The sequence below is a fragment of the Mustela putorius genome, unplaced genomic scaffold (assembly GCF_011764305.1).
Source record: "Mustela putorius furo isolate JIRA1106 unplaced genomic scaffold, ASM1176430v1.1 tig00000275_pilon_pilon_pilon, whole genome shotgun sequence".
In the NCBI taxonomy this organism is placed as follows: domain Eukaryota; kingdom Metazoa; phylum Chordata; class Mammalia; order Carnivora; family Mustelidae; genus Mustela; species Mustela putorius.
In genome coordinates, this window is record NW_025421341.1 from 28,663,472 (window position 1) to 28,689,827 (window position 26,356).

Consider the following 26,356-nt stretch of genomic DNA (forward strand, 5'->3'; position numbering starts at 1 on the left):
AAATCATTCAAGAATGTTTTGGTATTCCTTGAGATCAATCAATAATCTCAATATGAGATTTTATTAGCTGTAGACCATCATTTTCTCTTCAGTGATATTACTGACACTTAAATTTCTTCAGGAAAACCTTTAGAATTATATTTTTTGGACAACATGATAACCAGGAGATCTCTGAAAATTTTTGATAATTTAATCATAGATGTGAGATATATACATATATACACATATATATACAAATACATATATACACTAATTATGGTATATACTTTTATATACACATGCTTACATATGCTCATGAATATATATGAAATGTGTAAGTATATATTATGTGTGTATGTGTATTTGCTTATGATAGACTTCTAAACAGTCTTCAAAACAGATTTTTATTTTCTTTTAATGAAATATATAATGATTCTTTTAAACATAATTGTTAAATATTTTCCTAAGTGAAACACTAAGGATGACTGTTACAATAAATTGCAAACTGGAAGACAACATTTGTCCAAAATATGCATCATTTGAAGCTGGAAAATGAAACAGCATTTTTTTTATGCAAACGATGGAAGAGAGGTGTATCTGAGTACATATATAGATTAATGCTTCAAGAAGATAATGGTTACGCCAGGGCAATTTCAAGATGGGAAGCAAAATTTTTCACTTAGACATCATTTTCGTTAAAGGAGAACTGATACACATGATTCAAATGATTCCACACCAGCTAACCCCTCATAAAATGAGATTATAGTACAGAATTACTTCTAGAATTTGAAATGTGACTCAACCATGATGATTAACAAACAGTGCTTGAAAGCTGTTGAAATATGTGAAATAAATAAAAGTAGATTCTTACCTCGTGGAGAATTAAGAAGTAAAATCTGTCCTTTCAGTGTTTTACCTTCTGTCTCATTTTTCATATTAAATATATTTTCCCTTCCTAAGCAACATATTTTCAGTGATGAGGAAAAGTACAAACAAATAAAGTTAAAGATGATTTAAACAGTTTGCAAGCCATAAACATTGAAAAATATAAATATGTTTATCAATTATTAAAAAGGCAGGGACTTTAAAGAATAGAAAATGGAGGCATTTAAAAAAAATTGATTTGACTATGTGAAAATTAGGAACATCTGTCTGGAATAACATAAATGTCTATAAAGTGCCAAACATTGGAAATTATTGTGATAAATAAAATATAAATACCCCCAATTTATTTAAAAAGTATAAGTCAGTAGGTAAAACTACCACCTCATTAGGGGAAACAAAAAAGAATAAACTCATACTAAATCAACTGTTCTGTTATTAAACATTTTAGAAACACTCAAGCCTATTCAACTCACTATTAATACAAGTAAATATAGAAATCAGAGGGTTTTTCTAGACATATCATTTATAGGTTTTTTTTTTAAGATTTTATTTATTTATTAGACAGAGATCACAAGTAGGCAGAGAGGCAGGCACATCGAGAGAGGACGAAGCAGGCCCCCCATTGAGCAGATAGCCCAATGTGGGGCTCGATCCCAGGACCCTGGGGTCATGACCTGAGCTGAAGACAGAGGCTTTAACCCACTGTGCCTCCCAGATGCCCCTCATTTATAGGATTTTTGTTTGTTTGCTTGCTTGTGTCTGCTGGTAACACAACCAGTGCTAACACGATATGAATTCCACACTGCTTATGGGAAGAGACAATGGTTTAACTTTTCTGGAAGATAAATAAGGTTTCATCAAAAGTCTACATCAAAAGCCTTAAAATGCTCGATTCTTGACTTGTGTTACTGTGTGAGTGGATTTCTGAAGGAAAAAGGCATAAAGTATTGAGATATTACAGCATTTAAAAAATGAAACCCAACCAAATGTGAGCAATTATACAATGGCAAAGTAGAAAGCATTCATAATGAATAATCTGTTTTTATTATCATGTCTTAGAAAAAGTGTTTAAGACTGTAACTATAACAATAAAGAAAATGCAAGGATATAAAATTTTATATGGCATAATCATAAGTTAAAAAATAATTTGTATATATAGGTACATACACAATGATTACATATATACATAAGTTTTAATTATGTATATATGATTTATATATAAAGAAATACACTGCACTTTTTGTGTGGTGGTTTCACAGTTGATTTTTTGCCTATTATTATATTTCATATTTTATAAAATAGACAAATTATTTTTATAATCAGAAAAAAGTGAAAACATCTGCTCAGACTAGTCACTCTGAAGTTGCATTTCAAAGAAACTTTAACTATTAAGACATTGCGGGATTTCATTGAGGATACTGACTTGGGGTTCTAGGATCAGAAACAATAATATAAAAAGGATTTCTGTTTTCAAGGATTTCAGAATCTATACAAAACTCATAATCAATACAATATTCATGGCATGGTGTGAGAGACATGCTGAGTTAAGGAAGAAAGGAAGGAAGGAAGGAAAAGAATGCTATGCCAGCAATAAGCAAGCATGGCTGTCAGAATTCAGAGAGAACTTCAGAATAGATTCTTGGAGCATTTAGCTGGACTTTAAAAGCATAAGTGGAATTTCCCCTGAAAGACAAGACTTCAAGGAGGAGGAGCATTCCAGAATAGGAAAATAGCTTGACTTAAAGAATGGAAGCAAGTAATGTGCCTATGGTGGGTGATTATGATAACCTGATATGACAGGAGTATGAAGTAAACAGTGGGGTAAAATAATTAGCCAGAAAAGACCACGTTGAAGTTCACTGTGATGGATCTGGAGCATAAATTCTTTTCTGCAAGAAATGGGGAGCCATTGAATACCATGGTTTTATGGGGGCTTCACAACAAGCACTTGGGCAGAGTGTGGCTGGTGGATTACAAGTGGAACATTAGAGGCCATCTCAGCAGTCCAGGAACCGAACCAAGAACATGACACTGCAAATATAAAGGTAGATGACAGATTTGAGAAACATTTGTGAAGGAGAATTAAATGCTTTTTTGGACCATTTGAATGCAGTTGCCTGAGACCCACTTTACCCAGAACCTAGAGTCAGAATCTCAGGGGATGGTGACTAAGAATGTGCATTTTAATAAGCTCCCAAGGGATGTTAAGTGCGTGTTGAGTTTTAGGGATCGTGGGTGTATCACTTAACTTGAACCAAAGGCTCAAGGATTCTGAGACCCCGCAATTCAAAGGATATAAATCCTTGAGACCCCAAAGATTCAGACCTCAGAGTCTGAGAGAGATGCTCTCACCTTTAGAATATCCAGGGTGTGGCTCACATGGAATCCAGGGCTGAATATGAGGTCCGATGCTTCCTAAGGTTCAAAAATTGTAGGAAGTATTTTTTTGACCTTGTACATTCAGGATATTGCTGAATTCAACTGAACCAATGTGTAATAAAACCATTCATTAAGTCAAAAATTTCCAAAGCTCCTTTCCTGAAAGTACTCAGAGAACATCACCCTTCTAGTCATCTGCTTGTTCATTCATCCATCATATGAGCACTTATTACATACGTCCATCGTACTGATGGTAAAGAGCATGAGGATTAACAACAGAGCTCCTGTCTTCAAAGAACTCACAGTCTACTGGGGGTAGAGGAGCTTGTAGATACATAAATTTTAAAGATTTATTTATTTATTTGAGAGAGAGAGAGAGAGAGAGAGAAAGTGGGGGAGGAGGGGCAGTGAGAGGGAGAGAAACAGACTCCCTGCTGAGCATGGAGCCCAACGCAGGCTAGATGCCATGAGCCTGAGATCATGACCTAAACTGAAATCAAAAGTTGGAGATTTAACTGACTGAGCCACCCTGGTGTGCCAGGAGCTTATATTTTTGTGTCCACACTGTAATAGGTGCTAAGTTATTACCTGAATTCCTCCCAACAAACTTGAGGTCTTATTATTTTCATTTCCCATATACAAAAAATAAGGTCTCAGGAAGGTACAGTGACTTGTCCCACATCTCACAACAAATAAGTGGTAAAACCATGTCTTGTTATCCATTTCATCTGTCTTAAACTGTCTCTTAAGAAAATAGGTCTATTCAAAAATAGAACTGTTATTATTTGAAAAAGAGGCAGAGTATATAAGAAGAGATTGGGATCAGTTACACTTGTCACTGTGCAGCACAGTAGTTAAAATCAACTTCTGTCCTTGGATATGACCTGTGATTTGGTCTTGATTAAAGGACATCACTATAAAACTGAAGAGTTGGTTGTTGTCCTCATTTTGCAGGCAGAGAAAATGAGCAATCCACAGTAACTCAAAGCTCTATTTTATCTTTAAAGCCAAGCAACTGTAGGACTTATTAACTTACAATTTTCAAATCTTTTTGATTACTGAATTTTACATAATTGCTCGTGCAGGCAAAGCACTAATATGTAAAAACAAATAGCTTCTCTGGCTTGAAATACCAACATGTGATGTTTTTCATATGCCTAGTAGCTGATCAGAGATTATAAATGAAGAGGGATTTTTAAATCTAGGAAAAGAAGGTGGGGTTAATATATTCGCATAATATTGCATTCAAAAGCAGCTCTGAAATCAAGATGTCACTCTCATTTATCAATATGTTCATATTTTAAAGTGGAATTTAGGCATGCAAAATAAAGTCTACAGTTCCAGTACATGCCTCAGGTGTTAACTTGTCTAATAATTCTTTCATAAAGCATAGGTTCTGAGTCAACATTTTTGATGAATGAGAGAGGAGTACAAGAGAATCATTTAAAAATCACCCAATCACTGTATCAGAATTAAAGATGGGGAAAAAATATATAGGCAAAAAACTATCAAAAAAGCTCAAGGTATACCAAAGATGCTACTGTTTCAAATAATATGATTTAAATATAATGTGAAAAATATTTAATTCCCATAATATCTCAGGCAAGAAAACAAAATAGCTAACTTGGGCAATACCGCCAAAGTGAAATTGAAAGCCTTGGGATCAAATCCAGGCCCATAAAATTGTAAAATGTCCACTGTTTTAGTAGTGCATACTTATGTTATATTTTGTATTGCATATTTAGATTCTCCATTTTTTTGATATGGCACACATATTACATCTTTTTTTAGGAATTGCACACTTTTTTTCTTTGGTATTGTGCACTTATTTTACCTATTTTTGGGTACTGCATACTTTGTTTTTTGCTTGTTTTTTGGTATTGCATGCTTGTATTTTCTGTTCAAATGGCTTCACTTTGGCTTTCATAAAAGAAAGGAAAAAAATCAATTATTGAAGAATCATCTTCCTGACCTTGAATTTACACTTTTCACAGGTGAATGAATGGTGCTTATGAGTAATTATAAGGCCAAATAGATTGACTGTACTATGATGTTAGGTCACGTCTGTATGCTTTCAAAATGTCAACTATTTTATAATAGATACATAGAACAAAACTTTTTAATTCAAAGAAAAACACAGGGTTACCTAAGTGGCTCAGTCTGTTCAGGGTCCAGCTCTTGATTTTGACTCAGGTCCTGATCTTAGGGTCTTGGGATCAATCTCCACCTCAGATTTCATGCTCAGTGGGGAGTCTGCTTGTCCCTCTCCCTCTACTCCTCCCTTCAATCATGCTCATTCTCAATCTCTCTCTCAAATAAATAAGTAAATAAATAATCTTAAAAAAATAAAAAGAAAAAGACATTTATCTGGCAAATGAAAATAATAAAACCTTAAGTTTGTTGGGAGGAATGCAGGTAATAACTTGGCATCTATTACAAAGTGGACACAATATTTTTCTGTGTAAGAATCAAATAACATGGATTCTATCACTCGTTATTTGATAAATAATAAAGCAACTTTATTAGGGAATTTTCTAACAAGTGAAGGTGATTAGAATCCTTTCATCTCTATGTTATGTCACTTTCAGAAGGTTTATTGAGAACCTATGTTGTGTCTATATTATGTAAAGCCAAATACTTCTTCCCAAAATATATTTGGAGAAGACAAAAACAAATATAATTCACTAGAATTACTTTTTTAGGGTTCTCAAAACAGCTTTTAAATTGAAGTCAAATCCCTACAATAACACATCATAGACAAGCAAATGACTCTTCAAGGCTATTAAAACAAGGGGCTGACCTTACATTAAATCTCTTACACCAGAATTTACACCAGATAATCCACTTTATTTAATTCCAACACTCTTTTTATTCCTTCTAATGATGAAATTGTAAAATGTGTAGTTGACGTAATCAAATAATTCCTCTAAACTAATTGTCAGAGCTGATTTCAAATCTAATGGTCCAAACTTGATATGAAAAATTTGTGAGTATGTATGAATCAAAGCTCTTGGCTTGTCTTTAGCCCTTTTTATAGCAAAAATATTAATATTATCCTTTTTGGTCTTCTATTAGACAGTCATAGAATATACATAATTCAAGGGTTAATTGGCCATTTACATAGCTGACTAGCAAACTTTTTCTATATGGGGGCAGACAGTAAATATTTTAGGCTTTATGGGATGTGTGATTTCTGTCCCAGCTATGAAATTCTACAACATGAAAGCAGTCATAGACAATAGGTCCATAAATAGCCATGTCTGTGTGATACTTAAACTTTGTATACACTGACATTTGAATTTCATACAGTTTTCATGTATCACAAAATAGTCTTTTTTTTTTTCCAGCTACTTAAAAATGTAAAACAAAAATTGTTGCTTGTGTGCTATACAAAAACAGGCAGTAGGTTGTATTTGGGAAGTGGGTTGTTATTTTGCCAACTCGTGTCCTTATGTATGTTTTGTTACTATAGAATCAATCTCTTTGCCCATTACATGGGAGAAGAAAAACAGTTTCAATGTTAGTTTCACTAACACCTCTGGATGACCTCGTGACACCTGAGGTTGGGGACTCTACAGATAAATGCAGGGAACTCACTATCTCTCATAATTCCTGAAGAATTAGCTTTCCTTTCTCGAATCTCACCAGCCAGCTTTCATGCTTACTCTTCATTGTTTCCCCACTCATCCTATGAAGGCTCTCCTGGAGAAATATTTTACAGGGTAAAGAGAAAATTCAAGGAAATTTGGTGACTCTGGAAATGATTTCTCATAATGTGGGTTATAGGGTGGAGAAATTCACAGAGAGAGAGCAGCATGGAATTGATTTTGCCCCCACCACAGGACCATCTGAAAATTTGTATTGGGGTCTAGTCTATTGTTTAAGAAATCAAATTTTATTCACAAGAGCTAAATTTAATTCTGAGCCCAACAAGGCACTTGCTCAGCATTGCTTCATCCCCTAAGTCTTTGGTAAATTATTATTATTTTTTTACATGCTAACTCATGAGGCACAAAAATCAAATGGATAGAGATATGACTGCTTGTATCAATTTTATTCTGGTATTTTTTTTTTAGTGTTGAAATGCTAGTGTTGAAGTGCTTATTTTAGGATATTTTTATCTCTTTATGGTTTACTTATTTTGGCAATTAAATATTTTAAAAAATTATATGGAGATATATTACTGAACAGTATTATCATTCTTTTGTTCTTTGGATAAAATATACTCAGTATCAGGAAGTCCTTAGTTTATTTCCTAGAGAAAGTAATGATTGAAGTACCTTAAACTCTCCTTGACATTTATGTTATTCTTCATGTATTAAAGAATTAGTAATTAAGATTATTAGCAGTGTCTCGGGCTTCACAGTATCCCAGTCCATTTGCGAAATTTATTTAGTTCACTGCCTTCTATAACCATGCGAAGTAAGACATAGGTAGCAATACCCATCACGTATACAGAGTATATATAATACACATAAAATATATATGAAGTAATATGCATAATATATACTATGTGTATATGAATTATGTACCAATATATACACAATGTATAGAGGAAGTGCATATGAGTTCAAAGACATCCATGACTTTTCAATGTCATGTAATAATGAAGATCCCAACCAAGTCCTTGAACTCTTTCTATTGTACCATGTTACTTCCATCTAAAGAGTGAAAGATAAGTTACAATTAGCATTTGGAAAGACTGTGGTCTTTTTTGGTGATTTTTTAAAATATATTTTTTGAACTTCAGAATAGTTTTAACTTTACAGAAAGGTTGCAAAGAATGCACAACCTGTCTACCTTGTATACCCCACACCAAGTCTCCCCTTTTGTTCATATCTTACATTGTTGTGGTGCATTTGTCGCAACCAGTGAGTCAATATTGAGACAGTATTTTTAAAGCCCATTTGTTATTTGGATTTTCTTAGTTTTTAATCCATCAGTCAGTTTCAGGATCCCTTCCGGGATACCACATTAGTCCATTTCAGTTATCATGTCTCATTTACTTCACTAGATGGTGATCGTTTCTCAGCCTTTCCTTATTTTGGATGATCTCAGCAGTTTTGAGGATTTCTGGACTGGTGTTTTGTAAAATATTCCTCAATTTGGGTTTGTGTGGTGTTTTTCTCATGGTTACTTTGAGATTATGGGTTTGGGGGAGGAGGAACACAGAGGCAGTGTGCCTTTCTCATCATATATTATTCAGGATCCTTAGAATCGACATCACTTATCACTGTTGATCACTTGGTGTGGTGTCTGCAGTGTTTGCCTGTCTATCCACTGTTAAGTTACTCTCCTCCCCCGACTCCCTTTCCATACTGTATGTACTCTCTGGAAAGAAGTCACTGTGTGTAGCCTGCACGTAAAGAATGGGATTTTATGTTTTTCCTCCTTGAGGAAGAGCTTCACTTGATTTTATCAACATCAACTTTTAGCTAAGAATATTACCTTTGCTGAATCATGTTAATATGAAAATCTTGTCCAACAGATGTAACTGTATTCATATCAGTTGAGCAATTGTCTTACAATTATCTCCCAATGCATACTTATAATAAATCAAATTCCAGAATTCTTTTAACTCCAGGGTGAGGTGAAATGGAATTTTATAGCTAAATTTCAAAAAGCTTTGAAGAATTTGGTGATAAAACAAAACAAAACAAAAACACTGCAAAGTCATGAAATATTTTATGGATAGTGTTCTTAACACGCTTCATATAATTGCTTAATATCCTATTTGTTATGTACAAACTAATAAATTGAAGCACATCCTACTGTCAGAGTGAAATGTGATTTTTAGACTTGGTTTAGGGAGAGAGATTCTGCCATGTAAATGGCCATAGTGGGTAATGTTGGAGATTAATTCTGGGAATTAAAAAGAGCATGCGCCCTCCAGAAAGAAATATTGAAAACCACAGGCTATATAAAAGTAAACACGGGAAGTAGATTTGTCTTCCCCAAAATGAATCACATTCAAAATACATTTATCTCATCTTAATATAGTAATAACTTTCTTGGGTATCTCAAATGAGAAAAGAATGTTCCATAACAGTTTAATGTGAGATGATTCTATAGCAGTCTTCAACAGATTTATTAAAATATTGAAATTTTTAAAATCTTGAATTGGCTGTTTTCTAATAACCTGTATTTAAATTGTCTTGGAATGTCTAGCTGTCATTCATGTATTGACCAATGTTTTCTCACAGAATTTGTATTGACCACCAAAAGAAAATAGTTTAATTTATAGCATTTTTGTAAAAAGGGGTTGATTTTCTTCTATTAATATTTTAAACCATTATATCAATCAAGTGGACATTTAACTACTTTAAAATAAAAATGTAAAGAATATGGAAATCATACTTTATAACTTTTTATTCTTAAACTTTTATTTTTTAGATTTTCTTAAAGAATGGATTATTCTTAAATTGATACACTTATTTAGTGCAAACTTCTAATTGAAAGGAAATACACATTTACAATAATGCAGTTATACATATCTGAACTGTAATGACTACTATGAAATATATTGGAGATATTGTTGTTAGAGCAATCTAGGAGAAGTATTATTTTACAGTGACATGTATTGATTCTCACTCTTAAATATTAAAGAAAATTAAGTAACAAATGATTTTAGGTTTGTGTGGAAAAGCAAATACAATGCAAATATCAAAGTGATGCTGTAAATATCTGAAAGAAGCCTGGAGGTTTTACAGTTTTGTTGGAATGTGTAAACACCAGCGAGATTTTACTAAGAAGAAAATGATCTGGTGAGCTTTCTAAGAGTTAACAAGAGCTGTTCAATGATGGTGGCTTCTATTCATTCATAAAACTTTTATCGAGAGCTTAATGACTCTGTTCTGCATGTTGGGGCTGCTGATGGATAAAATTTGGGGCCTTCCCTCTGGGAATTCTATGTCATAAATCCATTTTAAGAGTTTACAGTTACTTAATAAATTTTGCTTGTATTTCCACCAAAATAGACTTACTGTATTTTTATTGCATGGATTATCAAGTTATAAAATACTAGAAATCCTTTGAAAAACTTCTGAGCCACTTTGGCAATGTTTTGTTGGGACAAAAGCCTATCAGTTGGAAGAATTTAACAAATATCTAAATACCATTTAAAAAGAAAACACCCATGGCCATAAAACAAAGCTCGTTTTGTTTTGTTTTGTTTTTCAAGGAACTTCACATCAAGTTAGACATATACAAGATATTAATCTAAGAGTGCCATCTTCTGGATTCCCCAAGTCCAAGCCACTGATTTGGGTTTATTTGATACACACTATTTATTCTCTCAAAAAGCCATAAATATATTTGCATTTCTTGAGTAGCATCTGGAAATGGTAGTAACTATGACAATAATTATTATTATTATTTCTAGATAATGATCAGGAGATGTAGTAGAAAGAATATTCACTTTGGAATCGAACAGATCTGGGTTTGATAGAGGTCTCTATTATAAGCTGTGACCTTGATCTAGTTTCTGCTTTCACACTTGTACTGTATAGATAAATCTAAGCTTTCAAGGTGGCTAGGAGGACTTAATATAACATATACAGAGCTTTTTGAACATGTGTGACAGAAAGCAGGTATGGAAATCTTCTAGGTATTTGTCAGTATTATAATAATAATGGTTGGGCAGTGGTTCAGTGTTTTGAAAAATGACTTCATTATCCAATTTAATCCTTCTACCAACTTCTAAAGTTGAGATATTACCAATTCAGTTATTCACATAAAGAAACCACGAAGTGCAGTGACTGGGAGAAATCTGACACATCCAGGCTTTGAATTCTTTTCTTCTAGCTCTAGATCCTGCCCACTCCATAATGGATTAGGAATCATGAGAATTTCAGTCTTGCCCTGATCATGCCAGAAACTTACCTGCCTGGCTTTAGGCAACATATGTAATTTCTTGAAGTTTTAGCTTCTTCATCTGTATATTGAGGGTGTTGGACTTATTTATCTTCTCAATCCTTTCTACTTCTACATATACATATACACGGAAAGTCAGTATGGAGTAGTTGTTAAAAGTATAACATTAGAGATGAATTCTTGGGATCCAATCCCAACTTTGCCCTTTGCTGGCTCTGTAAGCTTAAACGAGCTGCTAAATCTCTCTAAATCTCATTTTACTCATCATTATGGGTTAATAAATAGCTCTTTTTTTTCATATTTTTTTAAATTTTTTATTTTTTATAAACATATATTTTTATCCCCAGGGGTACAGGTCTGTGAATAAATAGCTCTTATTTCAGAACGTCATTATTGTGAGGAATGAATGAATTAAACTATGCAAATGTATTAGAATGGGATCTGGTATAGAGTAAATGTAACATAAGTATTTGCTCTGATTTTTTAAATTTTTAAAAAAGATTTTATTTATTTGCCAGAAAGAGAGACAGCGAGAGAGGGACTACAAGCAGATGGAGTGGGAGAGGGAGAAGCAGGCTTCCTGCCGAGCAGGGACCCTGATGTCGGGCTGGATCCCAGGACCCTGGGATCACGACCAAAGCTGGAGGCAGACGTTTAATGACTGAGCCACCCAGGCGCCCCTTTGCTCTGATTTTATACTAAAATTGTATCATCTTATTCAGTGACTCCGAGCTATTTTAATTCTTAAAGTCAAAGAGTAGATTTGCTTAGACAATTAAGGAGAAGCTTCCTCAGGCTGGGTTTGTGGCCCAATCATATTGCTGTCCTTGTGTGACAAACTGAACTCAGTTGCTCTAGTCTAAAGAATGGTTATTAGGGGACATGACCACATATACCTGGGACCAGCATTGATCTGCCCAGAGATATATGTATGAGTGTCAATGTATTATCAGTTCTGAATCATCTTCTGGTACATAATTGACCTGAAGAATCTGTTTCTCTAACGTGCTAGAACTTATTGGGCTCTGGGTTCATATGATGGCCAAGGAGTCTAACTTGGACATTTGCTAAAGCATCAAAAAATATAGAAAAATTTCTTTGCAAAAAATTATTTAAACATTTAAATTCCAAGCATTAGATGTATTTTGGTAGAAGTCATTTTGGTAGAAGAATTATGAAATGTCTAAGTTCCATATGTTTTCTATAAACAAATGAAAGTTTTATTTCAAGAACAAAAATGGTCTTTAAATTTTTCAAACATACCACATTCATCTTAGCTATCACTGAAAAGCAGTTCCGATAACTAAATTTAGACACATTGGGACCTATGAGACAATGGAGTTGGCATAAAAGCAGTAGATAGATACTAGGCAAATTGCTTAAAAAAAAGAAAGGGTTATGTCCATATTGTGAGCTCCTAAAACATATTGGAAAAATATTTTTGCCCAAATAATTGTTTGATTATGTCACAAAGTTTACTTAAGTATTAAATTTATTTATAGTTCCCACACTTTAATTTTGCTTTGTAAGAATTACAAATACATAGAAACAGCTGACATTTCTTGAAATGACTTCTAGCACAGTGCAAAAAAAAAAAAAAAAAAGAGAGAGATTGCTTTCATACCGTTTTTTGCTTCTGTATTCACTCTTTCTTTTTTGCTAGGTGGCATGCATGCAGTGGTTTCATGGAGACCATACAATGCTTGAGATGATTGAGAAAAAGCGTTGCTTGTGCAAGGAAATAAAAGCTAGACAGAAAACGGAAAAGGGGCTTTGCAAACAGGATAGCATGCCTATCCTGCCCAGCTGGAAGAAGAACGCTGGGGCAAAGAAGTACAGCCCCCCACCCTATTCTAAGCAGCAAACGGTGTTCTGGGATACTGCCATATGACTGCGTACAGGATGGCGGGAGCTCCACATCATTTTACATGAAGAGGGAGGTCGACTCAGTCATGCGATAAGTAGCTGTTACGTATCTTCTCTGTCGGAATGGAATGCCAGTGCTTCCCTGGAAAACCCATGGGAAGCTGTGCCTACTCAAGGCAAATTCTCGATAAAATGTATATTAATTGTATCCTTGCAATTAAGACACTTATTTATCCCGGATTATTTTGAATCCAAAAGATATTAAGATGTAAATATTTTACTAGTTTATGGGTGACTCCTGAAATAATACACATTATACGTATATAAATTACAGAAATATCAAGAGTTTTACTATATGATATAATTTCGGTATTAACTGGTTTGTTATCTCTTTTATATGTAATCCCTTGATGCCTTTATTATTAATTTTTGCATTTAAGATGTTATTTTTTTTCTGTCCACATTTGGCTTCTGTATGAGAACTCACAGCTATAAATCATGTTCAATCACATAATATATGATCTGGTGCTAGTAATGTAGAAGTCAAGTATCATATTCGTTAAGAACATCTGTTGTTTTCTAAGGTTTTAAGGATTTGATGGGAAATGGATGCAAATGTGATGCATAATTTGGATGTCCACGTTACATCAACACAAATATTTTTGCTACATTGGCTTTATAAGAATTTCTCTTCAATATTGTCTTGTTTATACCAAGCAATGGTTAGTCAGGCTCCAGAGAGAGTTGTTAGGATATATTTGGATATCTCAGAAGAAAAAAATTCCTTCAGAAATGACTTTCAGGACACCTGTCTTTGCATCATGGATCTAATTGGAGGAGACCAGGGTTCACTGTGACAATGGAAGTAACAAGGAATCGAAAGCTTAAATAGCACGACTGCTTTCAAGAAAGTGGGACCAGTGGCTTTATTGCCACTGCCATCACTATTTTTAAGTAACTTTTCACATGTATGTTTGTTTCCCCTAGAAAATGAGAAATAAACATTCTGACAGATACGTTTACATATTTTAGTACACTAAGCAAAATTTAGGTCCATTAATGAATGAACATTTCTTAAGTTTTTCAAACTAGTTATCACCACATTTTTGGGTCGTAATCTTCTGTGCATGACCATCACATCCATTCTTACTGATTCTGACACCATGACCAAAGAATTATGACCACTTGTTTATTTTATTTTTGTTTCAAGGAAGAAACAGGAAATGCAGGGGATAGGGGATGGATGGGTGGCTTCGATTTTACGTGGTGGTAAAGTTTAAGTTAAACAAATTCCTATATATCTTTTAAGAATACCTTGCTAGTTGCATATAAATATTGCCACAGATGGATAAAAAGGAAACTATCTCATATATTTTGTATATTTAAATTACTATTTATGCTTCCTAAAATTGACAGTATGTGATTCTTCTTTAATAATCAATTTAGTATTATATTTCTGAGAGAAAAGGTATGTGTTCGAAGTTATTGTCATAGTGGTTTTTCTTGTAAGGGTTTTGACAGCAATAGTATAGTGCTGCTCAATAAAACCAAATATAAAGGAGTGAGGGGATTTTTGTAATCTATATTGCTAAAAACCTAGGGATACTTTATCAGTAATAGTTCCTTTCCAGCCTTTGAAATGTTATAAAATAATTTTTTAATCTTTTATAATCAATGTATATTTTGATGTCCAATCAGAATTCTGAAAGATTAAGGAAAAAGGGTAAGTGGGAGCATGTGTATCTGTTGTTTTTGCGTGAATGAGGACTCAGCAGGAGAACTGTATACATAAAACACTTTGCTTGTATAACTAAGGTGGTTAAAAAAAAAAAAAGAAGCAGAAGAAGAAGCAGGATGACAAATACAGGAAATCATGTAGAGATCTTAAGTCGCTTAAATAAATCCTACTGTCATGTTTCACCAGTTAGAGATTATGTTTCAAACCCAACAATCAATGGAGTACCAATCTAAGAGTTTTGAAAATGTTTTAAGATAAAATCGGAATGGAAATAAAATGTGCTTAGGACCCAGGATGTTAGTCTGATTTAACTTCTTATGACCACATACACTTGATCCAGTAGATTGGGTGTAAGACATCAATTCTAGCATCTTTATGATGATCTGGGCATGTATATGTATGTTCAGGCTCAGTATGTTAATGATTGGATAATTCCTTTGAAATTTATATGTAGGTAACATATCCAAGTGTGTTTTTCAGATGCCAATCTTTTCCCGTATCTCTCTGAATGAGGCAGAAGATATTTTTTAATGCTGGCCACTTGTCAAGAAGGAAACAGAGGTACTGAAATGATTTGTGTTGGATTCAGTCATTCCCATTTGTTCTGCCAAACCCATGTTGCTGCCAGGTTTCATGCACTCTTTTTTTTCAAGCAAGTTATTTTCTGAGAAGGCAGCTTGTTTGAAACTCTGACCTTAGGCAACCGTTTCTGTTTAATTTCTTCAAATTTTCCTTCCAATGGGAAGTCACTGAAAGATCTGGGAAAGCATGCTCAGTGATGTTTGACTCAAGAACGTTTATTGGGTGCCTAACCCACTGTCCGTTTCGGCTTCGCCAACGTGGCGAGAACCATCCTATAATTCATTTTCTTTTTGTGCCGTGTTTCTTTATATGGAGAGGAGGTCATTAGGATAGGAAGAAAAATCAGCTTATTCTCTGGTGGCAGTCAATCAGGACACGTCAGATGATAAAACATTCTGTTGACAGCCAGAACACTCTGGAAAGATAAAGCTCATAGTTTTTAGAGCAGTACCAAAGAACAAATGGTATTGTGGTGTGGTTATCAGGTGGGAAGAGCCCATACGTATGAGAAATGGTCTATTCCCCACAGCTTTTATAGAAACAGAATTTTATCAGCTGTCAACAAGACACTTTTCTATGGGGAAGACTTCTTAGCACATAAGAGACAAATTTCTTTGGAATTAATGGGTGGGAGATCCTGCATTTCTGTTCAGTGCCAGAAGCCAGCATCTTCTGAGCTGTAATGGTAGGTCTTCATTTGAACACTGATGTCCCTTTCCCCGTATTCATCCCGTGGGAGCAAGTTTGGAGTGAGTGATCGATTTGTGTAAGTGAAGGTTAGTGACACCCATACAAAATATTTGGGAAAGTGAAGCAAAACAAAACCTTAAGAGGTCCACACTTGTTGTTTTAAAGAATATACACATTCCACTATCCAGAAATTGTCTGGATACTATGAGATACAACTTCCCTAAGTGATACTGGGACTTCAGAAATGGGGGTTCCAATTCGTTTTCTCGAATGCTTCTAGAGACTAGAGAAACATTTTTCTTACTACACTCTAGCTTAGGCCTTGTTCTTACATATAATTTGATTTGACTCTGAGCAAGTTTAAGAATCAAGTCAATAAAACTAGAAAACCCTTTCAGATTAGTGTTTTAACTAACTATTTTAAATAAGACATCAAAACAATGCACATTAACAATGCAATTTTAATCACTTATATGTTAAGGTGAGTCACTTCCCCAAAATAGAAAAGGGCTTGTAAGCTAATTATGCTACCTATGAAATTAAAAAAAAAAAAAATTTCTGTGATTTAAGCAGTAGGTAATCTGAGATGAGAGAGAGTTTACCCTTGCAAAGGAATAGAAGTACAATAGAATAACAAATCCCACTTCATTGTGCCCCAAATTTAAATAGAACTGAAGAAAAAGTGGTACCTATAATATTTGAGATGAACTCACTACATCTTCCTTCAATGGGAAAATAGCTAATTATAGAATGTGGACAATTTATTATTAACAGTTCATTGTTGAGAAACTTATCTAATAGTTGTTTTTAAAAATTCTGTGAAGCATTGGAATTAAATATTCTAAAAGATATGGTCCCTGCCTTCAAGGAGCTTAATTATGCAATCATTAAAATTTCAAAACAAAGCCAATTATTTCTAAGAAGTTATACAATATCATGTGTTTGACATCTCTTATGTGTTTTTATATATGGTATTCTCTCTTTTTTTCCCCATGAAGTGTACAGTCAAAATAAAATACTAAAACATATTAAAGTTAATGTCTAAGTATAAAATATGTTCATGTATAAGACTCTCTATGTACACGTAGGATATGTACCGCTGTCTATGTAACTCAGTAAAAGGATAACACGTTTGCCATGTTGGACTTGAACATTGTGGCTTGTTGTTTGGATTGATTTAAAACCCTTTGATATTTGGGTTAATTACATTGTAGCAAAATGTGTGTAACCTGAAAAAAATAATGTCTGATTACAATTCCCTTTAAATACTATAGTTTTGAATTTAAGGGGAAACACCTTTACAGAAAGTGTTGGATTTGTCTCAATCAAATATAGATGAAGATCTTTTTGAGGTGTTCAGTTGTTCCCAAATATGACTGGGTTGCCCACCCTAAATGCATCTACATTTACACGTGTGTACATCCACATACAGTATACATACTGTATATAGTATATATGAAAATGTTTAGTATGCACTTTTGTTTGGAACTCCTTGAGTTAACATTTATAGTGTAGCAATTGGTGTAAAGTGCACTGTGATTATAAAAAAAACAAAGCACAGTAAAGTCACAGGTCTTGTTATCTTGCACTAAAAATGTGTTTACGTATTTAGCAATTGTATGTTTACTTTCTTGCTCTTTTCAAGAAATTAAAACAAATAGCTATTGAAGAAATGATATAAAATCATATGTTTTTTAGTGGATAATGGCACTACATTTTTAAAAGACAGGGTTTTTAAAAGAAACCATTTAACATCCATTCCAACATAACATGTTTACCGTATCTAAGAATCTGAATGTCATATTACATTTTTCACAACTCATTAAAAATGTCAGGTATGTGCCTGGAAAATTGTGCAAATAGCATTAGCTAACAGATTTCTCTATTCACGTGTTGTTAGCCATTTCTATATACCTAATAATATAAACACTGATGTTTTAATTTCTCTTAATTTTTGTACTTGATTTTTTTAGGTAACATGTAATTATAAATGTACTTTGATACTACTGAAGTAACCAGATGTTGTTTGAAAACAATTTGTTTTCTTTAGTGAATTGGCAATATTTTACAATCTGCTTATTTATTTGTGCTTATTTATTTGTGCTCCCGTGTAATTATAATAAAAGCAATAGTTTAAATTAGCCAACTTTTGCATCGCTGTATTTATTCACCGAGAAACAAGATAAGTAAGAACTTTTCAAAGAAAAGTACACTTATGTTTCCACTTCAGAAGCCATTTCTGACATGACGTGTTTTGTAACAGATCATCACGGGTGAACGGTGAGGACCTGGATGCTTCAGTTTCATTACGTGACCCTCAGGTGTCTTCAGTCATAACTTGGTTTCTGCCTCAAACAGCTGAGCCACTAAATAAGAGGGAATGTGACACTTTTCTTTCTTCAATAGACACCTAATTCCAATTAAATGACTCAGCAGGAATCTGAAGCCTTCTGGAGGCATTAAAGGAAAGCAAAAAAAATCCAGCCATCTTAGATCTGTGTATGCAGACGACATGCTTATTGGGTGGGTATTTGCCATGTTTATTTATTCAGTCACACCTCTGGAATTGATCTGGTTTAAATAGGGAGCAAGTCGGTGTGGTTACCATTACTGGGGTACCCATAACTAAAACATTGTCGGGCATTTAAAATATATAAAATGAATTTCTGGATCTCAGCAAGCTCACACACACACACACACAAATGCATGTGTAATAGTATAGTCTCTGGTCATAGTTTCTAATGGCTACTTCATCTACCATGTCCAATTTCAGTGTAATTTATTATAATTTTATAATTCCTCAAGTTCTTTTTGTGGGCATTTCTTGAAAGAAATTCAATTTATTCCCCCAGTTTAGCCCCTTCCTCCAGCCACTCTGTATTCCGTGGGCACTCTACTTCTGGACTGAACAAGAAATAATTAATCATATTTCACATCGTCAGTGTTTCATACTTTCATCCATTTCAGCTCACGATAAGAAGGACCCCCCCCCAATCAATAACATCTCTTCTATTCTCCTAATGCCCAGTAAGACTCGCTTTTTTCCAGCTTTGTGATCTCAGAGTCTAATTATGTTAACCCTAAGATGCAAATGACTGATAAAACAATGTCCATCTTCCTATGGCCATTTGCGATTGAGAGGATTCTTACTAACATGTACAAGTGAGTATCTATTAATAGAATGTGACAAACTAGGAGACTGAGAGAAGAGAAGTTTGTGGAAAAATTTGTATAATATCACCACCTAAAATCATGTCTTTAGAGTTGTGCTTCCCCAACTTTGCTGCAGAGAAGAGCCCTGCTGACAATTTCTAAAAACTCCTGTCCACAAAGCTTCCTGGGGTTAGTCACAAGCCTTGTGAGATTTTGCAAGTGCTCAAGTGACTCCAAGTGGCCAAAATTGAGAATCAGAACAGTACTTCTCAAACTTTAATGAACATGTCTATCACCTGCAAATCTTGGTAACAACATACAAATTCTGATTCATCAGAGTCTGAGATTTGGGATCTCTAGAATATCCCAGGAAATGCTGATGCTGCCTGTCCATAGACCATCTACTGAGCAAAAAATATCTCCTAGGTGACTCCCTTTTCTGTCTATTTTCAGGGAGCCTTTGATACCATTCTCTTGAGCACCAATACTCAGATTATACTTCACAGACGGACAACAGAGAATTATCTTGAAACTGGTTAGAAATGAAAAACCTTAAACTCCATCCTAGATGAATCTTTGGAGATGAGACACATGAATCTTTTGGGCTGGGGCTCATAGATCTGGTTCAGCAAGCCATGCGGGTGATTCTTACACTCAGAAAAGTTGGAGAAGCGATGTCCCGGATCGTTGCCTGGTGTGGTTTTCAACCTTGGCAACACATTATTTTCCCCTCAGGATATTTTATTTAATACTGATGCCTGAGCCCCACTCCTAGAGATTTTGATTTTAACAGCCTGGGCTTCAGGACTGGACAGCTTTTCCTTTTCTTCCTTCACAACCTCCTCCTCCTCTTCCTTTTTATCCTTTCTGCTTTCTTCCTCACGACCTCTCAGATGATTAGAATCTGAAGTTGGTAGCAAGAAAGCTATATTAGAGACACACATTGGAAATTGTGTCATGTTCACCAGAAACAATATTTTATCCTCAGGACCTAATGCAGAAATGATTGTTTCATATCTTTACCTATTTATGGATGGATACCTTATGACAAACTGGGCTACTGTGGGAAAAAGTTTCAGCTTTGGTTAAATCAATTCTTTGTGATGAGGGTGTCCATCTATCATCTGAAGTGGTCAGTAATCTATGAGGACAGGGCTGTATTATTTTTATTATTTATTCATTTATTAACTTTTTTTTTTTTTTTTTGAGAGAGAGAGTACATGGGGAATGGAGAAAGGGACGGAGAAGGGGAGAGAGAGAGAGGATCATGACCTGAGCCAAAATCAAGAGTTGGACCCTTAGTGACTGAGACACACAGCTGCCTCAAGATTATGCTAGAGAAGCTCAGGGCTATTACTGTGTGTCTTTATAACTACAGTGCTGACTCTGTACAGTGTTGCTTTGCCCTGGTAGCCCATAATTAAATGAAAAATTATTCTAGACATTGCTTAGAAATCAGTATCTGGGTGCTACTCAGAATCTTCATTGTTGCTAATAGTCCGAGGCATCTATCAGATATCCCTCAGGTTGGAACTGATGTCTGCCACTCAAACACCCATTCCCATCCCCAGAACATACAAACACACTATACTGTGTTTGAATCTTCATTAAAATGTCACTTGTTTATAATATTTATTTATTTATTTTGAGTTTGTTTTTTAATACTATATGGTAAGTTTCAGAAAGGGGACCTAGGTTTGCTTGTTGCAAATCTTTTATTGTCCAAGGTTCTTGGTCCATTGCTCTGCACATGAAAATATTAAATAGTATTGGCTGAGTTTATTTAGATATTTATTCAACATTCATTGAGGTCCTCTTGTATACCTACTACTCTGTAGACAGTAGCAGGGAAAAGACTATGCCCTCTATCTATCCCTTTTCCTTCCTCTCTTCCAGCACCATAAAGTAAGAATTAATGAGATATTGTGACATTTTGTAATTCATAGCCCAAGATTACTGTAAATATGTATATTATTTATATAGTTATAATTCGTATCTATCCATCTACATGTTTATTTACACTCCCTTTTGTTGCAAAAGAAATTAAAACTTTTTATTAATACATAAAATATAGCAAGATAGCATGTGTTAGCAATGTGTGAGAACTATAAGAAGAAAAAAAAGATTAGGACACGAAATTAAAGTAGTCATGAATGATTTTAGGTCACAAAATGCATACAGTGATGCCCTATGTCATTACTAACTTTAACTTTATGATTTATCATAATAGGAGTATCACCAATAACGATACTAATAATGACTGATCTATGTTTTACTCCATGCTAGATACTGAACTGTTTTACTTAATTCTTAACTCTATGTTTACCTTCATTTTCTACTAAAGTAATTGAAATTTATGAAAGTTGTGTATACTTATACAGATAGTAGTTACAGGTCTTGGAAACTCAAGCCAGGTTTCTCTGATTCCAAAACAAATGTAACACAGTCTCCTATTTAAATTACTCTTTTTATATTTAAATTACATTTTGATATTTACCATATACAGAGGTTCGAAGACATTCTGACACTGAGCAAACACTATGCTGGATCATGTACCATGAAAGGAATTAATCCATTTAATTTAGATTCACATTTCATCTGTCCAAAGAGGCAGTATGTTCCCTACAACAGAACAAACGACATAGTTACAGCCCAGTGGAGGAGATTTTAGGTTTTCAGAAATCTTTGTCTTTATTGATCATTTCTTATCAATCTTTTAACTCGTTGCAACAAAGGCCAAATGAATTCACTAAGGTCAAACAGTGAATTGGCTTTTAAATTGATTTTTTTTTTCTGGTACATTTTCCTTAGGATAACCATTATTGCCACGCTATATTGAATTAAGTTTCTTGATAGGTTGCAAAGTACCTTCTCAGCTACGTTTAAAAAAAAAAAGACATATTGGCTTACCAAGGTACTTTGTTTTAGGTAGTACAGCTATCCAAATTTTGTTATTCTTTCTTTAAGGTAGACACTGGCTGATACCATATTTATAATGGAGAGAGAGAAGAGATGGTGGAGACTGAGAGCACAGGAGTGAGAGAGAGGAGAATGTGAGAGAAGTAGGGAGAGAGAGATGATAGAAAAGTACCTGTTCTTAAGTTAAAATGTACCCTCCCACAGCACACTGACATCTCAAGACTTGATTCCCCAGCAATATTTCAGGAAAGGGTCCTTGAAAGGTGTTACTCATGACACTGGGATAGGGAGAAAAAGCATTTTATTATTTTATTTTATTTTATAAAATATTGTATTTTATTTTTAATAGTTAAGAACTTTTTATGTATTTAAAACATGAAGTTAGCATATTAAAATACTTGATTTGATTCACTGAATAAATATTTCCTGAGTGCTTACATGTCAGCCATTATTACACGTGATGGGGATTTGGTTGTGAACAAATGAAACAATGACAATCCTACTCCTTTTAGAGTTGACACAACTGATATGATTAGTCATGTTGAGGTTGAAGTTGGTAACATGGAGTTAAGCCACCTCACTCAGACCTTGAAGATTATAAGGTGTGGTGATACTCAGATGTTGCAAAATTCAGAAGTCTTTGAATGGATGAAGGGAGCTTGTTGAGACTGAAAGTTGTACATTGTTCTGCTAGAAGGTTTTATGCCCGCACTCCTCATTCCCTTGGGATTTGATACCTGTCTGTCAGAGATCACACATATGGACATACTGATTCCTTAGTAAATATACACTTCTCGTGTTACGCTGGAAAGATTCTGAGGAACACCATACAAACCACTGAAACCACCTCAGAGTTGATGAGACATCTCTGATAATATTAAAATAGTCTATTTATCTGAGGATCCTCTAGATTTTATCTGAAACTAAATGTTTGTCCTATTCTAGAAAATTCTTGACTTCTCATAGCTTATAATACCAATTACATTGTCCAAGTTCCAACATCTGTCCAAGTTCTGGAAACTTGGTTCCAGAAACACATTGACCCAGTGTCATACTATGAGCCCCAGCCTTCTCCTAGACTCCAGTGTTATATACCAAAGATCTCAAATTCAAATGATTATATGCATTGAGTGAGAGAGACAAGTGCCTACCTTCAAATATTGAAACAGGCAATAAATAAGGTAGAGCTTGAACAAATGGAGGTTGAAGGGGATGATAGGCCACAATGTCAACTTGGACAAAGGTAAGGAGTTTGCTGGTAAAGACACAAGAACAGGGATATTATAAAGCTCAAAAATAAGCTTAAGACTATTTAGTTTGGGGAAAAGTGCAATTCCTCTCAAAGGCTCCTGGGTGGAAACTTTGAAAAAAATTGACCTCATTTTTACTTAAATGTGTGGCCTTCTTTCAAATTAATATCAGGATTCTGCAGAAGAGCCCAGTGGGGAGCTTGATCAGAGCAATTTAGAAAGGCAAGTAAGACAGCAACTCAAGGCATAAAAATGAATAAGGTCAGTACAGAGAAGCAAGTAAAGCAAAAATTATTGGCCTCAATATTTCCTGATGACTCCTCAGAGCTTTCTCTTTCTGGTTTATAAATGTATTATTCACTAAGTCTGAGGTGGTGATTGGAGATGGAAGCGAATGAGTAGTCAGCTATGCAAAGACCTAGAGGAGGGTTTCAGATGTTTGAGGGATTGTAAAGGCTCTGAGATGGAATGGGCTTTCATGTGTTGAGGAATGCCACTGGCCACAGATACACTAAAGATGAAGTCAAGGAGAAGAGAGGCAGGGGCCACGGTATGGAGGTACAGTGACATTTATATGCCAGACCGTATGAAACATATTACCTGCACTATCTAAAAACCAAAGGCATGGGTAGAATTTAAGAATATATAGATCTAGTACAAAGGATGCCCCTACCACTTCCCTAAACTGATCAACCTACCTCTCAATGAATGTGTGCAGAAAATCAAGAATCCTCGAACATTTAATGAAAACTAATAACATAAATAAAAGGCAATCCAATAGAATCTTTTAGGATCTTGATAAATTATAGTTAGATTGATCATCAGAGGTGGTTTAATGTGAAACTACTGAAGCTTAAATTTTATGCTACACATGTGTAAAAGTTACTCTAGGATGTTCACATACCCTAGTATGTTCACATGGTCATATGATTTTGTAAAATTTGTAAAATGTGGATCATTTTGACTAGTCAGTTCAGAGTAATGCCTTTTCTATTTTAATATCGCTTCCATCCTGCTTTGCCTTAATTTGGAGTCAGTGGAGTGGCTCTGGATCCAGCTAAGAAGATGTTAGGTTAGATGGACATTTACTTTAGGCTTAGTGGTACATTTTCATATGAATTATGGGATTCATAATTTTATATTTTTTCTTAAAGATCACACTTCTCCAATTTGTATGAGCACCAGTCCTCACAGAATTTCATAGATAATAAGATAAGAGCCACTTTATCAACCATTTCAGAAAATTATGATTCAGATTTCCAGAAAACCCTGAGGTTCATAGCCTGTTCCGAGCATTTTATATTTATTGCAAAGTGGCCCTATATCCTGGGTATATTTATACCCATTAGAACATGGTTGTTTTAATATTCATGAGAATCAAATTGGTAAACCTAAACTTTTTGGAAACTTAAGCACTTATTTACACAAAGAAATGAATAGAGAGGAAAAAATAAAACAAGACAAAATCAGAGAGGGAGACAAACCATAAGAGACTCTTCATCATAGGAAATAAACAGGGTTACTGGAGGAGAGGCAGGTAGGGGATGGGATAGCTGGGTGATGGACATTAAGGAGGGTACATGACATAATGAGCCCTGAGTATAAGACTGATGTGATCAATCACTCACCTCTACCTCTGAAACCAATTATATACTCTATGTTAATTAATTGAATTTAAATAAAAAAAAAACTTTAAAAAAAGAAATGACTAGATAATAGACAGTTAAATATAACTGAAAATATTTATAGCCTATGAGCTCCAAATCTACCCCTTATTGCCTGTTTTATGGAAATGGATTTAGGCCCTGTTATTGTTTTTCTCAACAACTTGCATCATGTTAAGATTTGTCAACAGGGGGCGGTAGAGAGATACTATAGGGAAAAAAAAAAAAAAAAGATTTCTCTTCAGGTTCTTTTTCCTCATCTACTTCCTGCCTTATTGTGTTGCTGTCATCAAGATGCCTGTAAGGCCATCCAAATGTTGCTTTCCTCCATCCAGTTTGAATGGTGTCCCAGAGGGATGTTTCTGGCTTAACCAGAGACAATGGACCAGCTCTTGCCCAAAGCAACTCAGCAAAATTCTTTGACATCCAGTGAGCCACAACCATACTGTCTCTAACAAGGTCTGGATATCTTGAAGAAGGGACTCCCATCTTCCATATTTGTTCCTTCCTTGGGTAATCCCCCCAGCTCCAGGGTAATTTTCAGAATTCTATTTACTGCTACATAGAGTTTTCTCTTACAGTTACTGATTCTTTACAACAAACTTTCCCTGTTCAATTGATTGTGTGGTTTCCATCTCCTGATTGGATTTTGACTGATACAACACTTCAGAACAGCTTTTTATTCTACTTTACTATTATTACTAGGTTTTTCATTTTTGCAGACTCTTTTCTGAACTATCACCTAGTTCAATAAAATGAATATATGCTTCATAAACCATGTAACAACCTTTCAATACCGACAGCAAGACAGCAAAACTGGTGATTGACTTTTTGAGTCAAGACCATCTTTGTCAATTTTGGTCCTATCTACTTGTTATAGGTAGCTTAATAAACGCTGTGCATATTTTATTTGGGTGCACTTAATCTCTTGCTATTTAAAGAAAACACTCAATTGAAATTTAGCTTGTCCTTTGATTTCATTCCTCCCAGTTTTATTACTTTTTGTTAATATTATCTGAAATGAAACTTAACATATTTGGTGTTTGAAAAAAAAAAATCAGACACAGATAGAAGGATTGTTCTTGAGATAGAGAAATGTCTTTCAAATGTTGAATCCACAGCAAGCATTCTGACTTGCTCTAAGACATATAATGGGTTTAGGAATTAAAGGCCTTCCTATGGAACAGTGAAATGATGAGTGAAATGATAAAGGGATTACATATGTAATCTATTGTTCTACAGGAAAATAAAGTAGGCATCTTTTATTATACTTTCTATGCATATTGGGAGATAAAAATGAATAAATAAAAAAATTCTGGTAGGGCTTGTATTCTTCTGGAGAAAACAAAATTTTATGATGACACAAAGAATCACAAGAT

General features: G+C 34.5%; 1 protein-coding gene across 2 annotated transcripts in view; it reads left to right on the forward strand.

Annotated features, from left to right (window-relative positions):
* The window catches only part of NYAP2 (neuronal tyrosine-phosphorylated phosphoinositide-3-kinase adaptor 2), a 256,433-nt gene extending 241,419 nt beyond the window's left edge, over positions 1-15,014 (forward strand). For both annotated transcript variants that reach the window (XM_004776583.2, XM_045078796.1), the window contains one exon: positions 12,779-15,014. In XM_004776583.2, the coding sequence (XP_004776640.1) occupies positions 12,779-13,006 (228 nt within the window). In that variant the 3' untranslated portion in view covers positions 13,007-15,014. The remainder of the gene's footprint in view (positions 1-12,778) is intronic.
* The last annotated feature ends 11,342 nt before the right edge of the window (positions 15,015-26,356 follow it).